This window comes from Schistocerca americana, chromosome 5 (genome assembly GCF_021461395.2).
Source record: "Schistocerca americana isolate TAMUIC-IGC-003095 chromosome 5, iqSchAmer2.1, whole genome shotgun sequence".
In the NCBI taxonomy this organism is placed as follows: Eukaryota; Metazoa; Arthropoda; class Insecta; order Orthoptera; family Acrididae; genus Schistocerca; species Schistocerca americana.
In genome coordinates, this window is record NC_060123.1 from 294647185 (window position 1) to 294664078 (window position 16894).

At 38.9% G+C, this 16894-nt stretch overlaps 1 protein-coding gene across 4 annotated transcripts in view; it reads left to right on the forward strand.

Annotated features, from left to right (window-relative positions):
- The window catches only part of LOC124616179 (oxysterol-binding protein-related protein 9), a 504981-nt gene that overhangs the window by 252379 nt on the left and 235708 nt on the right, over positions 1-16894 (forward strand). For 2 of the 4 annotated variants that reach the window (XM_047144465.1, XM_047144466.1), the window contains 2 exons: positions 1489-1623; positions 2279-2396. In XM_047144465.1, the coding sequence (XP_047000421.1) occupies positions 1489-1623; positions 2279-2396 (253 nt within the window). The remainder of the gene's footprint in view (positions 1-1488; positions 1624-2278; positions 2397-16894) is intronic. The other 2 variants (XM_047144467.1, XM_047144468.1) reach the window with 1 other exon arrangement.

The window sequence follows — 16894 nt, forward strand, 5'->3', positions numbered from 1 at the left end:
TAACAGTGTGTGCCTCAGGCATGCATTTCTATAAGTACAGCAGAGAGGTAAGTCATAGATCTCTCTTGGGTAATTCGAGGGCTGTGTAGCATTGGGAAGCGATCCTCTAAATTTCTGTCCAGCTCTACAATCAACATTTTGGTGTTAATTTCATCTTGCAAGACAATGCATGAGCACACGGCACTCACTTTGTGAAAATCTTCCTCCAGAAGGTAGGGGTCAGTCGAATGGAATGGGCTGGAGTATTTGCTGACTCAAACCCAGTTGTGCATACAAATGTGCACTTTTGAACAGACTGCCTTATTTTTGTTTAATTTTGTTTTTATTTCACACTGGAGTCTCCACAACCCCCCCCCCCCCTTTCCTCTCCCCATAAGGCCTGTTCTGTCATTCTCTGCTCCCCTTAAATTTGAGCTCACTCTTACGAGCAAGTGGGTGCAAAACTTTTTAAAAAAGTAGTTGTAATGAGGTCTAGTGAATGAGGTGGTGCAATAATGACACTGGTGTATTATTTGGAATGAGTGTCATTTAAATCCCTATTTTGTCACTTTGATTGTTGTCAGTGTTTTCTGAAATTAACTTTAGGAAAAAGCTGCTTCACTCCAAAGCTCGCTTTTTTGTGATATTTGAGATTAATTGCTGGAAGTGCTAGTAGTATATGTCTGTGATTGGGGATTCTGTAATGTAGATTTGACTGCCTCAACTCAAGATTACAACAAACCTTTGTGTCATGCTTCATAATGTTCCATTTGCTGCCTGTATACATATGTAACATATGCAATTAGTTGAAGCTGTTGTGGGTACATAAAACACTCGAGCAGTGTCTCAGTACTGACTGCACAAATATTTTACATGCACTCTCTTTGACTGATGAACTGTACTTAACAAAAATGTTACCAAAGCTTTTTAGCAACTTTAGCCATAATTCAGTCAATGTGATCATTGAGTTTTATATTCTCGTGCATTGCTTGTCCTATTTGTTTGATGAGGACTGATGCCAGCTGTGATTCATTAAAATTGTAGTCACACAAGGAGTACTTTTTGCATTCAGTTAAGCTTGTAGCTTTACTATGTCCCAAATTTACAACCCTAGCTGGTCTTTGTGTATTGTTACGGCTTAGTTGATTATCTGGGAGTTCCTTTACCTTTCTTCATAGAAAATTTCTTCACACACCATTTGTGATAAGGTGGTAGTTGGAGCATGAACAACAACAGTCCTGTTGTCACTGATGCACATCTCTGGTTATGTGTACCATTGTTGCGTCTTTTATATAACAAAGGTTCACAAGCCTGAAAATGCTTCAGATTGTTCACGCGGGTTTCCAAACACCTATTTTTCAGCAGTTGACACGCCAGCTGACTACTGTTTAGTTGAAGTAACTCAGTATTAGCGGCACATCAGTAAATGGCATTTTTTATAATGTTTTTAGACCCCTTACAAAAAAAAGGTTTTACAAAACTTTATGTTGTCATGGCCTGTCTTTTTAGGTCCAGTGTCAACAAGCAGAATCACAACAGCTCCCACAAGCCCTTCTGTGTCTATTCAAACAGGAGTTGAACTGGGTTCTGAATGCACAGAATCACGCATTCCTGTCCCACCTCCACAACAGAGGACTATACCAGGTACAGCGTCTTTCAACTATTGGATCATTCTGTATTTGGCATGAAGCGCTGCCTTTGAATTCTTAAAGCCATCCCCTAAATTTTGATTCCTGTTGGTTTCCAATTCATTTGAACTATTTAGTATTTGATTCGAAGTTGGATTATTGCATGTCCTTTCCATATTAAATGGTTTGCACATCCTCTGGATTTCTGAATTTCTCATTGATAGTGCATTATCCAGATGCTGCATGAGCATGATTATTTTCTTTCCTGCCTACCTGATGTAGTATTTGAAATACAATCGGGTTGCAATTTCATGTTATTCTCTGGCTTATTGCAGGTATCTTAAAATTCTTCATAAAGTTCATACACCTGTCTATTTTCAATCTTTTATAGTGCATGTTTTAAGTTAGTTCAATTTCCATGATATTATCTAATTTCACTCTTTGATAGTACCTTTTTTGAGTAGTTCAAGTGAAATTGAACATACTGCTGGTTTCTTTCAGTTAAATAGATACTTTTTTTGGGAGTAATTATCATTTATACTCGCTGAAGTATAGATTTTACACGCACACACACACACACACACACACACACACACACACACACACACACACACCTACCTTGAGTTATTTTCAGCATTATATACTAATCTAAATTTATTATTGTGGAACAGATATTCCATGTGGAGGAGTGACACTTCCTGTACCAGAGACATCATATTCTAGTTCTGAAGATGAAGATTTCTATGATGCCCATGAATATGCAGAGACGCCTAGCCCTGCTTCTAGCTCGTAAGTGAATTTCTCTATAAGTAAAATTACTGAAACTGGTAACCTACACACTATTCAATGTTTGAAAGGAATTATGCAGGTCATGCAACTGTGGTTTGAGGACATTCTGGCAAGTACTTGCTACCTCAAACAGTATGCATAAACGTTGTCTTCCTGTTGAATTGGTGTGATATTTTTCAACATCAATGAAATGCATAGTTCATAAACAAAGAACCGTTATGGGGGATCATGAAAACTTGCCTTCCTTCATAAATATTATGTACTGATGCATTTCTCAGGCCAGGTCTACACCAGATGCCTCTGTTTCATGTAAATACATACATACACTGTGCAAGATGGAGGAGAAGAGGGGGGGGGGGGGCGCGAAAAGTTCCATGTATGTTTTTCTCCTCTGCCTCTTCCTCCTCCTTCAGTTTATTAAATAGTAAACGGAATACTTTCGCCCTTAAGTAGGCAACCATACCATTAGAATAAGAGAAAATAGTAACACGACTTGTCCTGCTGACAGAAAAGTTTTTATATTATTTGCTGCCTTTTTGTATTTCATATTACCCTCTTTTTCAACCATTCCTTGTTCTCTGGGTTTCAGAGATGAAACCACATTTTAACTGCTGATACAAAATGCCAGATAAACTCAATGGAATTTTATTAAAACTAATCAAAATATACTTGAATGACATTTATTCAGATTGTCATGACACCCATTGAATGGGAAGCTTTTATACACTAAAAATTTTGTGTGATATGGTGGAAATGATCGGTCAGGTCAGCAATATCAGTGAGCTTGTGTACCCTCTAATTTGATAAACATTGAGCACAACAATATGAATGTTTTACACAGTTTAATTGTTTGTCCATGTTTTTAGACCTTCTGAGTACTTATCATCTTCAGTGAATTAATACAGTATTACTCAGTTTTAAAGTCACATCATTTACAAATGAAGCAGTCTGAAAACTGAGAAAATTTTATTTAATCAAGCCACTCTGAGAGTCTCATAGGTCATATGCATTACCATCCTTAAATTCATCAGTCCTTTACTTAACCTTTGAAAATGAATGGGGAATCCTTAATGTTTAATCTGACTCTGGCTTCATATTTGATGGAGTTTTCAGTTTATAATTAAGTTTTGTCCATTTCTTTCAAAAATCTTAACACTTGATTGTTTATACAATCATCACAAACAAGCATCTAAATGTACATTTATGAAGGTTCAGAGCCATACTTTTCAAAGATTATAGAAATTTAGCTGTCCATGTTTTTAGGCCAAGAGCTCTTGGAATGTCTGTCAGGAAAAATGAAACAATTGTGATCAAGCATAGTATTGCTAAACAGGTAAGTTCAGAAAAATCTGTTCGCTGTCCCATATTCTGATATTGTACAATCAACTGATGATTGACTAATACCAGGAGCAATTTTTTTTAAGCTCTTTTTTGCCTGCAAGCTCAGAACAGAGAAGGCTGGCTCTGAGCCGGCATGCCAGTTGGAATGCTGATATGATGTAATGGATGTCAGGGCATTGCCACACAACCTCCAAATAGCAAATGTTGCAGTGCTACATAACAAGGTAGTGTGGAGTAACACTTAATAACATCAGCACCAGAGCACCACTGTGAAGTCAAACATAGGCAGAAATACCAGAGCTCGAAAACCCAGAATAATTATTGACTTACCACAATGAGGCAAGGAGCACTGACAGGAACGATAAACGAGGAAAAATGCATTAATACGTCCAGAGCCACCCTGCCATAGATGAAAGATCTGTCCTTTAAATAGTGAAACTTTCAGAGCTACACACATTCATTCATACTGCCATTCAGTCCATGCCACTAGAACCAGAGAGAACAACAGTGCACTGAGTTTCAGTGAATCCATGATAGGCTGATCAGTGATGGTCTCCCTGCTATCTGCTTGCTGACTTCAGCACTGAGATGTAACCAACCTGATGTATACGGTAGTCTACTGCTGCTGCCTAATGAAACATTGTGGATGAGGTGAAGACTATCGTGTTGCTAGCCCTCCTCCATGAAGGAATACCTTGGATGGTCTGCAAGCTGTCGTCTCCAGGCCGACTAAATATGGCACCTTCACGCTGTCCCCTGGTTGACTCACAAATATATGTTCCAGTCTTAGTCGAACCGTGGGGGTAACCAGGGCGCAGTCCTCATGACAGCCAGCATTCTGCACCACAGTCAGCTGTCCTCACCTGAGTGTGCGGCTGGCTGACTATGAGAGTGCTGATGTGGGAGCCACACTTTACTGCAGAATATCTGAGTTGATGACACCTTCATGCCAAAACTGCTGCGAGCACAATGTGCAGCCGTTGCTCTCTGACCTGTGGGACATCATCATGTCTCGCTGACGGGGCATCAGCATTTATTTGCGGCACGCTCTTACACCCACACTGAAAACACTTTATAAATCTGTAAACTTGACAAAAGTTTTTGCATATGCCACTGTGCCATTGATGCCCTTTGACACAAACTGGACCACTCACCCACTCTCTATCCTCGGTCTCCTGCTCACAGAGAATTGCCGGCTGTCCAGGTTGTGACAGCTCTCTACCTAATTTAGATTCTTTATGGTAAAATTTTGTTACTTGCTACACTGGCATTTTTCTGGAATTGTATCGAAAATGGGAACAGAAGGGATGCGAACAGAAGGGATGCTCTGTGTTCTGCTTCAAACAATAAATTCTGTTCATTCTGTTTTTGGTCTGTGTTGAATAAACAAATTGTGTTTTACACAGTTTATTCTAGAAAAAAGCAGGCAACTGTGATAATTACTAAGATCTAATGAATCTAAATTGTCATCCTTACAATGTTACAAAATACATGAAAAGAAAAGAGGATGGAGGAAAGATGAGTACTTTTATAATTTAATTTTATGTATAATATACCAGTAAACTTGAATTGTTCAGCCAATGAAACTTTTTAACACACTACTATTAAGTCATAGTGACAGTGAAAATGTGAACATCATTATTGGTCATTGAACTGTGGAAATGTTTCCTGGTTGGCCAGATAGTGTTCACTATATATCGATGTTGACAGTCATGTTAACACAACAAATCTTCAGGCAATCCCTAAGTATTATGCTGCATGGGTCCTGTGGTATTACTAAAGCCATCATAATTGTGTGGACTACATTGGTATTATTATTAACAACTTTTATTTTTATGTCTCATGTCTTTGTTACCAGACATTTCTTTTTCCACGTGAGTCACAACAATTACATGATGGCTTGAAGAGCATGATGATGAATTCCAGTAGTTACTTTTGCCACCAACTTTGCACCATGTGAAGCAATATAGGCTTTTAAATTGTTGATAAATTATGGTAAAGTCCTAAGGAAGTTGAACATTATATTCGCCTTCACTCAGCATCAGTCTAATTGTGAATATATTATCCTATTTTGTATTTAAAATATTTGTAACACACAAAATGTATGCAGAATTGGTCAAATCACTTATGTTAAAATAAGGTGCATCACCTGCAAAAATTGAAAGATTTATTTCTGTTGTCAAATATGTGTACCAAGTTTTTTTGTAATTTTTACTAAGCTCTTATTATAATTTATCCCAGTTCAGAAACATCATTTGCTTTGAAACATCCTGGCAGATTAAAACTCTGTACCAGACTGGGACTCGAACCTGGGATCTTTGCCTTTCCCAGGCAAGTGCTTTACCAGCTTACCTATCTAAGCAAGACTCATGACCTGCTTTCACAGCTTCACTCCACTAGTACTTGTCTGCTACCATCTGAACTTGGCAGAAGGTCTCCTGCATATGTTGGGCTAGCACTCCTGGAAGAACGGAAATTGCAGAGAGTGTTTCCAGAATGCATTTTTACTCTGCAGTGAAGTGTGCACTGACTTGAAACTTCCTGGCAGATTAAAACTGTGCACTGGATGTGGACTCAAACCTGGGACCTTTAAAGGCAAAGGTCTAGATTCGAGTCGCAGTCCAGCTCACAGTCTTAATGTGCCAGGAAGTTTAATATAAGTGCACGCTCTGCTGTGGGGATGAAAATTAGTCTTTAAATTTAACACCTTTGAATTTAACTTTATGCATAATTTTTCCTGATTAACATTATTTGAATCCCAACTACAAAAATTTCTACAAAAGTATTTTCCTAATGGAAAAACAACATGATGAATCTGCTGCAGTGATGAAAGGAAGAATCTGCAATAAAGTTGTGAAAGTACATTTTATGTGACATGTGAAGTACTCATTCTGGTAGTTAAAGTTAAAGAAATCATTTAATTTAAGTCTGAGGAAAGAGATTTCTTGCCTATTTTTAGACAAGTAAGGTAAATAAAATATTCCTTTTGCAAAACATCGCGCAAGAGTATGACAACAAAACCTTCTGTGAAAACTAAAACAAAAAGTAAATAAATAAAATGCTTTTGTGAAAAGAGTTTCACAGACTGGTTGGAGGTACAACTGTGAAAACAAAAAGAGCAAGACACTAGACAAACTTGGGGTAAACACTGTAAAATAGCAATTACTGGAACTAGCTGATATTTAACACACAGTAAATTTAAGGGGAAACTGCAGACTTTCTTCTGCCTGAGGGCCTGCAGCTCTTCTGTACAGTTGAATGATGATGTCATCTTCTTGGATAAAATATTCCAGGAGTAAAGTAGTCCCCATTCAGTTCTTTGGGCGGGAAGCAAAACTGGCATTGTTTGGTTTGCAGCATGGACTGTTAGAGCCTTTGATCTGTAGACGGTTACAAAATTTGAAAACAGGTAGGGATATGTTGGAATCAGAGATAGTGGGAATTGGTGAAGTGCAGGATCTGAAAGAATAGACTCCTTAAGTGAGTACAGGGTTATAAATACAAAATCAAATAGGAGTAATGCAGGAGTAATCTAATAATGGACAAGAAAATAGGAACTCAGGTAAGCTACTATGAATAATAAAATTTATTCATTTTTGCAGCCAAGGTAGAACAAAGCTAACATTTCATTAAAGCTGCTCCAGTTGCTTTTTTTTTTTAGAACTTTATTAAGTTCCCATAGCCAATTTCGGGCTTTGTATCAGACCATTATGAAGTCTAACTGAAAGTTATGCTATAGGGAAGCAATGTCAAATAATACAATGAGATGGCGTTCCGCACTAATAAGTATAACAATGTAATAACTAATAAGATTGTCATGTATGTTTATAGGCTTCATGTGCAAACTAATTATATGTGACATGTGTGCCTATTAGAAAGTCTTTGAGGAACAGGGACCACTGGAAAAGATGAGAGTTGAATATAATAGTAAATTGGGTCAGTTTAGTATTGAGGGATTTGACTCATCTGGTGTTCCTTGGAGGGTTTATATTGATAAAAGCAGGTGGAAGTTTGTAACATACAGTAACCCTAGTCAGCCTGCTGTTATTAGTAAGGTTACAGCATTGCCTAAAACTCTTTGTAATGCAGTGAACAAATTATTTCAAGGTGCAAATCCTTTTTATATTGGTGCAGTAGTGTTGGGTTGAAACCTAAAGAGGATTCTAAAGATAAAAGTAAGGTAAAATATGAATCATATATGCAGAAAAATAAATTGTACATGACATTTTGTAAATGTAAAGGACAAGTCACATTTTTAATAAAGGTATTTATCTATACAGAATATGTCTGCGTTTGCATTTTTCTATTCCAAATTGGATCAATCCAAAACCATGCAGATTCTTCAATGTTGCTTCTCTACAGCACAACTTCCACACTTGATAAAGGCGTAATATAAGGACTGAAACCAGTCGTGTGAAGTTAATAAAGTTCTAAAAAAGAAAATAAGGGGAGTGGGGGCAACTGATGCAGCTTTTCATCAATTGAACCTGAGTTGCGGAATCAGCAGCATGATACGGACATGGAGGAACTAATAACAAAGCTAATGTCCACTGCAGTAGTACAAATTTATATGCCACCTACTGGTACTCCACAGATAATGAAGAGATTGAAATATGATGAGATAAAAGAAATTATTCAGATAGTCAAGGGAAATGAAAATTTAATTGTTATAGGTGACTGGAATTTGATAGTAAAAAAAGGAAGAAAAGAAAAAAAATAGAACCTTGACTGGGTGAAAGAAATCAAGAAGGAAGAATTTTGCACGGAGCATAATTTAATCGGTGCGAATACTTGGTTTAAGAATCATGTAAGAAGATACTAGTAGTGGCTGAGACCTGGGTACTGTGGAAGGTATCAGACTGATAATCTATTGGAAGACAACTATTCCAAAAACCAGATTTTAAATTTAAGATATTTCCAGTAACAGATATGGATTCTGAGCATAATTCACTGGTAACTGAGAGTTAAAAGTTCAGAAACTGCAGAAAGGTTGGAAATGTAGAGGATGAGAGTAAGATTAAATTGATGGAACCGGAAATTGTTCAGATTTTCAAAGACAGCATTAGGCAATGCTGGACTAAACATAGGAAAACTGTAACTGTGCCCCTTTTCCTAAACCTCTCCAGTCCTTTTCCTTCACCCCGCTTCCTTTCCCTTCAACCCTTCTGCCAGAAGCAGCAGCCACTGGCTGTGAAAGCCTGCATACATAAAAACTTTTTTTTATGTCTTCTCCTGCTGCTGCTGCCTGGTGAGTAGATTTTTTATGTATCCAATTACGTTACAAACAAACAAACAATGAAATGTAAGTATCGCATAACATAAAAATATTTCAATAAGCAGTAGTTCTGTCAACATACATAATCCGAAAGCTACTGTAGGGTGCATGGAGGGAGGTACCTTGTACCACTGCTAGTCACTTCCTCTCCTGTTCCACTTGCAAACAGAGCTAGAGAAAAACGACTACCTATATGCATCCGTACAAGCCCTAATTTTTCTTACCTTATCTTCATGGCCCTTACATGAAATGTATGTTTGCGATAGTAAAATTGTTCTGCACTCAGCTTCAAATGCTGGTTTTCTAAATTATTTCAGTAGTGTTCTGCAAAAATAGTGTCATCTTCCCTTTTGGGAAGCATCTCAGTAACATTCACATATTGATCGAATCTGCTGGTAGTAAATCTAGCAGCCAACCTTTGAATTGCTTCAATCTCTTCCTTTAATCTGACTGGTGTGGATCCAAAACACTCGAGCAGTAATCAGTAATGGGTCACTCTAGTGTTCTACACTGAAGAGCCAAAGAAACTGGTATACTTGCCTAATATCGTGAAGGGCCCCCGTGATCACGCAGTCATTGTCGCAACACTTTGTGGCACGGACTTGACTAATGTCTAAAATAGTGTGATTGTGGCACGGACTTGACTAATGTCTAAAATAGTGTGAGGGGGGAATATCCATAAGAGTATGAGGGGGTGAAGATCTCTTCTTAACAACCTGTTGCAAGGCATCCCAGATACACTCAATAATGTCCATGTTTGGGGAGTTTGGTGGCCAGCAGAAGTGTTTAAACCGAGAAGAGTGTTCCTTGAGCTACTCTCCAGCAATTATGGACATGAGGGGTGTCAAATTGTGCTGCTGGAATTGCCCAAGTCCGTCGGAATGCACACTGGACGTGAATGGATGCTTAAATATGTGTCACCTGTCAGAATCATATCTAGACGTATCAGGGGCCCCCATATCACTCCAACTGCACAATCCCCACAACCGCACATGCCCCACACCATTACAGAACATCCACCAGCTTGAACAATCCCCTGCTGACATACATCTACATCTACATTTATACTCCGCAAGCCACCCAGCGGTGTGTGTCGAAGGGCACTTTACGTGCCACTGTCATTACCTCCGTTTCCTGTTTCAGTCGCGTTTGGTTCGCAGGAAGAACGACTGCCGGAAAGCCTCCATGTGCGCTCAAATCCCTCTAATTTTACATTTGTGATCTCCTCAGGAGGGATAAGTAGGTGGAAGCAATATATTCGATACCTCATCCAGAAACGCACCCTCTCGAGACCTGGACAGCAAGCTACACCGCGATGCAGAGCACCTGTCTTGCAGAGTCTGCCACTTGAGTTTGCTAAACATCTCCATAACACTATCACGCTTACCAAATAATCCTGTGATGAAACATGCTGCTCTTCTTTGGATCTTCGCTATCTCCTCTGTCAACCCGGCCTGGTATGGATCCCACACTGACGAGCAATACTCAAGTACAGGTCGAACGAGTGTTTTGTAAGCCACCTCCTTTGTTGATGGACTACATTTTCTAAGGACACTCCCAACGAATCTCAACCTGGCACCCGACTTAGCAACATTTAATTTTATATGATCATTCCACTTCAAATCTTTCCGTATGCATACTCCCAGATATTTTACAGAAGTAACTGCTACCAGTGTTTGTTCCGCTATCATATAATCATACGATAAAGGATCCTTCTTTCTATGTATTCGCAATACATTACATTTGTCTATGTTAAGGGTCAGTTGCCACTCCCTGCACCAAGTGCCTATCCGCTGCAGATCTTCCTGCATTTCGCTGCAACTTTCTAATGCTGAAACTTCTCTGTATACTACAGCATCATCCACGAAAAGCCGCATGGAACTTCAGACACTATCTACTAGGTCATTTATACAGGGCTATTACAAATGATTGAAGCGATTTCATAAATTCACTTTAGCTCCATTCATTGACATATGGTCACGACACACTACAGATACGTAGAAAAACTCATAAAGTTTTGTTCGGCTGAAGCCGCACTTCAGGTTTCTGCCGTCAGAGCGCTCGAGAGCGCAGTGAGACAAAATGGCGACAGGAGCCAAGAAAGCGTATGTCGTGCTTGAAATTCACTCATATCAGTCAGTCATAACAGTGCAACAACACTTCAGGACAAAGTTCAACAAAGATCCACCAACTGCTAACTCCATTCGGCGATGGTATGTGCAGTTTAAAGCTTCTGGATGCCTCTGTGAGGGGAAATCAACGGGTCGGCCTGCAGTGAGCGAAGAAATGGTTGAACGCCTGCGGGCAAGTTTCACGCGTAGCCCGCGGAAAATTGGCTCATGCCACAACTGGAGACCGACAGCGCCGACTTCATCTTTCAACAGGATGGTGCCCCACCGCACTTCCATCATGATGTTCGGCATTTCTTAAACAGGAGATTGGAAAACCGACGGATTGGTCGTGGTGGAGATCATGATCAGAAATTCATGTCACGGTCTCCACGCTCTCCCGACTTAACCCCATGCGATTGCTTTCTGTGGGGTTATGTGAAAGATTCAGTGTTTAAACCTCCTCTACCAAGAAACGTGCCAGAACTATGAGCTCGCATCAACGATGCTTTCGAACTCATTGATGGGGACATGCTGCGCAAGTGTGGGAGGAACTTGATTATCGGCTTGATGTCTGCCGAATCACTAAAGGGGCACATATCGAACATTTGTGAATGCCTAAAAAAACTTTTTGAGTTTTTGTATGTTTGTGCAAAGCATTGTGAAAATATCTCAAATAATAAAGTTATTGTAGAGCTGTGAAATCGCTTCAATCATTTGTAATAACCCTGTATATATTGTGAAAAGCATTGGTCCCATAACACTCCCCTGTGGCACACGCCAGAGGTTACTTTAACGTCTGTAGACGTCTCTCCATCGAGTACAACATGCTGTGTTCTGTTTGTTAAAAACCCTTTAATCCAGCCACACAACTGATCTGATATTCCGTATGCTCTTACTTTATCAGGAGACAGTGCGGAACTGTATCGAACGCCTTCCGGAAGCCAAGGATAATGGCATCTACCTGGGAGCCTGTATCTAATATTTTCTGGGTCTGATGGACAAATAAAGCGAGTTGGGTCTCACACGATTGCTGTTTCCGGAATCCATGTTGATTCCTACAGAGTAGATTCTGGGTTTCCAAAAACGACATGATACGCGAGCAAAAAACATGTTCTAAAATTCTTCAACAGATCAATGTCGGAGATATAGGCCTACAGTTTTGCGCATCTGCTTGACGACCCTTCTTGAAAACTGGAACTACCCGTGCTCTTTTCCAATCATTTGGAACCTTCCGTTCCTCTAGAGACTTGCGGTACATGGCTGTTAGAAGGGGGCAAGTTATTTCGCGTACTCTGTGTAGATTCGAACATGTCCCCAATCATCCCAGTTCAATGTCAGTGTTGACGGGCCCAGACAAGGTGTACAGCTTTGTGTTGTGCAGACATCAAGGATAAACTAGTGAGTGTTTGGCTCTGAAAGCCCATATCGATGTTATTTTGTTGAATGGTTCGCACATTGACATAACTAGTAACATTACTTTTTCTCCCATTTTACTGATCTGAATCAGATTTACCTTCTTGTGACATACACGCAAGGCAAGCGTGAACACTTGTTGCTGTATGTTCTTTATAAATAGGACTGGAAGAAAGATGGGTGTGGCTGTGTGTCCATTTTCCCTTTTACAGCAGTATTGACAGCTTGGTTTTCATTTTGATTAACTTTTCACTTGATCCTTCTGCTCTAGGTAGGTTCTGGGTATCTGCAAGACCTTATATTTTCTCCTTCAAGTGGTATGGAATGCTAGGAGTTGACATGTGTTTGGTCATATGTGCTTCTGTCAGCACATACTCAGTTCTGCAAGGAATCTTCTCCTTGGAATTAAGTCCTTTGTATTAATTTTGTATATTATTTTAGCATTTATTGCTCCAATTTTCAGCAAACTGGGGGAGAGGGAGGAGGTACTATGTAAGAGACCAGCAGTTGCCTTTTCTTGAAACAGAATATTCCGATTTCAGGTGATCAACAACATCCACACCTATTTTTGCGAGATTGTAGAATTTAATCACTTCCGGTTTACTTATATGCATGGTAGATACCATTAGCATATTCTTTTTATGTTTCTTGTTTTATGAGCAAAGGAGGCAGCCGCTACCCTATTTCTCTCCAAATCCAAAGATCCTATCATTTACTGGCATTATTTTTATTGATAGCAGTTCTGATGGAATTTCTCTCCCATTCCTTTAAAGAGTACCTACTGCTGTGGTTGGATGATTAGTGTACAGTTCGTTAGCAATGGATGTATATATAGAACTGTTGTCCACTGTCATGTTTCTGCCTCTGTTGTCAGTGGATTGAATTCGTAATAATACAACATTCCATGTATAATTGGGTATTTGATATGGATTAGCACGCTGTTTGGCTGCTTTTACTCGCATATTTATGGTGTACAGAATTCTACAATCACAGTGTGTGTATACTTTTATACTGTATTTTGCCAGCTTATATGGAATATACTACCTGATTTGCAACATTCATCAAATCTAACATATCATCTGAATGGAGAGGGCACCGACAAAAATGACATCACATTTTTGTTTTATCTGTCGGCACCTTTTGAATCCAGACTTTTAATTCTTTATCCTTTAACCATTTTTCTCTAACGTCTTCCTGGATACTGGGTCAGATATGGCACATGCCATTTTCCTCATTGTGAAGCTCATATTTGAAAATATATTTTGTAAACGCATGTTGGGACAGGTACGGTACACTGTTAAGAATATCTCTGCAAACAACAAATGCCATCTGTTGCGAGAGTAAGGAGCTATGTAGTAAGAATCTTTGCTTTGTGCTGTGAGCTGTTTACGTTCAGTCCTGTCATATGAAAAGTTGTATTTGACGCAGTAAACATTTTAATCTAGAGTTTATATAATTTCTAGGGGTGAAAGGACATCTATGGATAATTGTAAAGATGTAAGTTTGTGTACTTGTCAATTAGAATACTTATAATATTGAAAAACTGGTTTGTGACACACATGACACAACATGCATTATTGGTAGCATAAAGTAAACATTTACCATAACCTAACTTTTGCAGTAAAATATATCTTCTCTTTTCAACTGTGTTAATGCAATGAATGTAACAAAGTTTTACAGCTCTTCTGCTACAATAAGAGTTATTGAGGATGGAAATGTTAGCAAAGACCCAGATATGTCAGATCATGAAACATTTTCTGCAGAACAGTATTTTCAAAATGGAGATGTTGTGCTTTTCAGAATCAGATAGTGATAATGATATGAGACCTAAGAGCTTAAAAGAGAGAAAAGAAAAGAAAGGTGATACCAGAAGTGGAATCAGTCAGAAGATATCAGTGAGATGAGGCTTTTTGCTGATGGTAACGTTGACGATAATTATATTGCAGAAAGGGTTAGAGCAAAGCAACGAATTTCAAAACCTCCTGCTAAGGTGGAGAAACCTACAATACACTGGAATGTAGGACACTTGATTAGAAAAGATGAAGAGATAAAATTCACCGGTAATACTAATCTTCCTGAGCATATATTGGATCTTGACACTCCTATGGAATATTTTCAGTCTTTCTTTACTGAAGGCATAGTGCAGTACATAAACAAACAAACAAACTAATTTGTATTCTGTAGAATGCCAACCCAGTAAAAGTGTAAAGAAATGAAACAGTTTATTGGTATGACCATGCTTATGTCCATTATTCAGCTCCCAGCAAAAAGGCGTTATTGGTCTCAACATCAGGGCCACCCTGCTGCAAGTGACATAATGAGCTGTAACCAATGGGAAGAAATAAAACGCTTCATATACTTCTATGATAACAGTAATCTAGTCCCCACTTGTGACCCCTACCATGATGAACTTTTCAAAATTTGCCCACTGCTAGACCGGTTGCATGAAAGACTGTTGTGAGTACCAAAAGAGGAGTTTTTAGCTGTGAATGAACAGATTATTCCAACAAAGTGCAGATCTTCACTAAAACAATACAATCCTAGTAATCCACATAAATGGGGGCTCAAAGCTTTTGTTCTTGTTGGGGCGTCAGAATTCAGCTAAGATTACGAAATTTTTGCTGGAGCTCAGAATAATGTTATAATGCCTGGTGCTGTGGAGCTAGAAGTTAGCAGCAATGTTGTTGTGCATCTTACACAAACAGTCCCAAGACATGTGAACAACAATCGTTTTTTGGCAATTGGTTCACTAGTATACCTTTGGAAGTGCATTTGCATAAGGAAGGAATATGGTCATTAGGAACAGTCCGTGCCAATCACATACCAGGTTGCATTTTCCTTAAGGAGGCAGAAATGAAGAAGAATGGCCGAGGTAGCATGAAGGAGAAGGTAGCAACAGTAGATGGTATAAAATTGTCAGTAGTAACCTGGTTTGACAACAGAGTAGTCAACACTTTGTCCACATATGTTGGATCCAAGCCAGAAGATGAAAATAAGAGGCTTTTCAGAAAGGAAAAGAAATACAAAATGATACCTTGTCAACGCTCTGTGATGGTCTACAGTGAGTACATGGGTGGTGTCGATCTGTTAGATTCTATGCTTGGACGTTACAGAATTCAAATCAGATAAAAAAAAAAGGGTACCTGAAGATTTTCTTTCTTCTAATTGATCTAGCTTGTGTTAATAGCTGACTACTATGGAGAAGGAGAAATACAGACTATATGACCCTAGTGGATTTGAAGGTATCAGTGGCAGATGCCCTCTGTAAAAAGGGCAAAACATTATTCAAGAAATGAGGTAGCCAAGCAGTGAAGTCCAGAAACAGATGGACAGTAGGAAGAAGGGTCCTATGACAGATCTTGCACAGTGTCAGGCACGACAGACTGGCATAGGTCACATGCCAGTCTGGCTCAAACTGTGGTTGATCCAAGCTTAGATTGCAATGGAAAATTCTTCATAGTCTGTCTGAAGTGCAGTCCATCTTTATGTTTGAATAAGGAGAGAAACTGTTTGATTAAATTTCATAACGAGTAGACTAAACGATAAATAATTTTGTTTGATTTCTGATAAACATACAAATTAATGAACAGAAATTGTAATTATTTAAAAAAATAAACTTAGTTCTGCTAACGTATGTTTATATCTCGTCCAGCGTGAAACTAGTATCACAAAATGTTGGGAGTAACTGCAAGCTGTCCCAAATATGCCACAAACCCTTAAACAAAAACTAACGAACCACACATAAGAGAGAGAATTTTTTTACATATTTTTCCAGACGTCAGGACACTGAAGTTAACATGTGACATTTTTTCACGCAGTAAGGGGCTAAACAGTTGTGTATGTGGAGGTTTCTTCAACATTTTTTTTTAACAAAATTAACACACATATAAGAAAACTAACCTCTTATTCAGAATGAAAAATAGTTAAATAGATGCACTTAAAGTAGTTAGTGACTGCTACCAGTGTATTACTCAGAACAAGAATGGTTCTAATAGCTTTGCAGACTGTTTCGTAGCAAGTGTGATTGTTCAATCAATCCATGGAGGTCCTGCTGCAGACTCTTATTGCTTCAGATGACACACAATCATCATCATCATCAGCCAATTCAATCACTTGGTGATGTGGCCTATTTGAGTCTGTATGCAATGTAGGATCCCTGGACATTCTTCCATTTCTGCTGATCTTGAGTTTCCCGTTGGCAGTTGTCTGACTGTCTTCTTTAAGTCTCTGACCCATCTGTCTGGTGGTCTTCCCCTTGGTCTTTTGGTAATTTGAGCTCCAGTCTAGTACTTGTTTCGATCACCTACCATATTTTCTTAGCAGGCCCAGATCTACGATATTTCCGATGAACTGGGGAA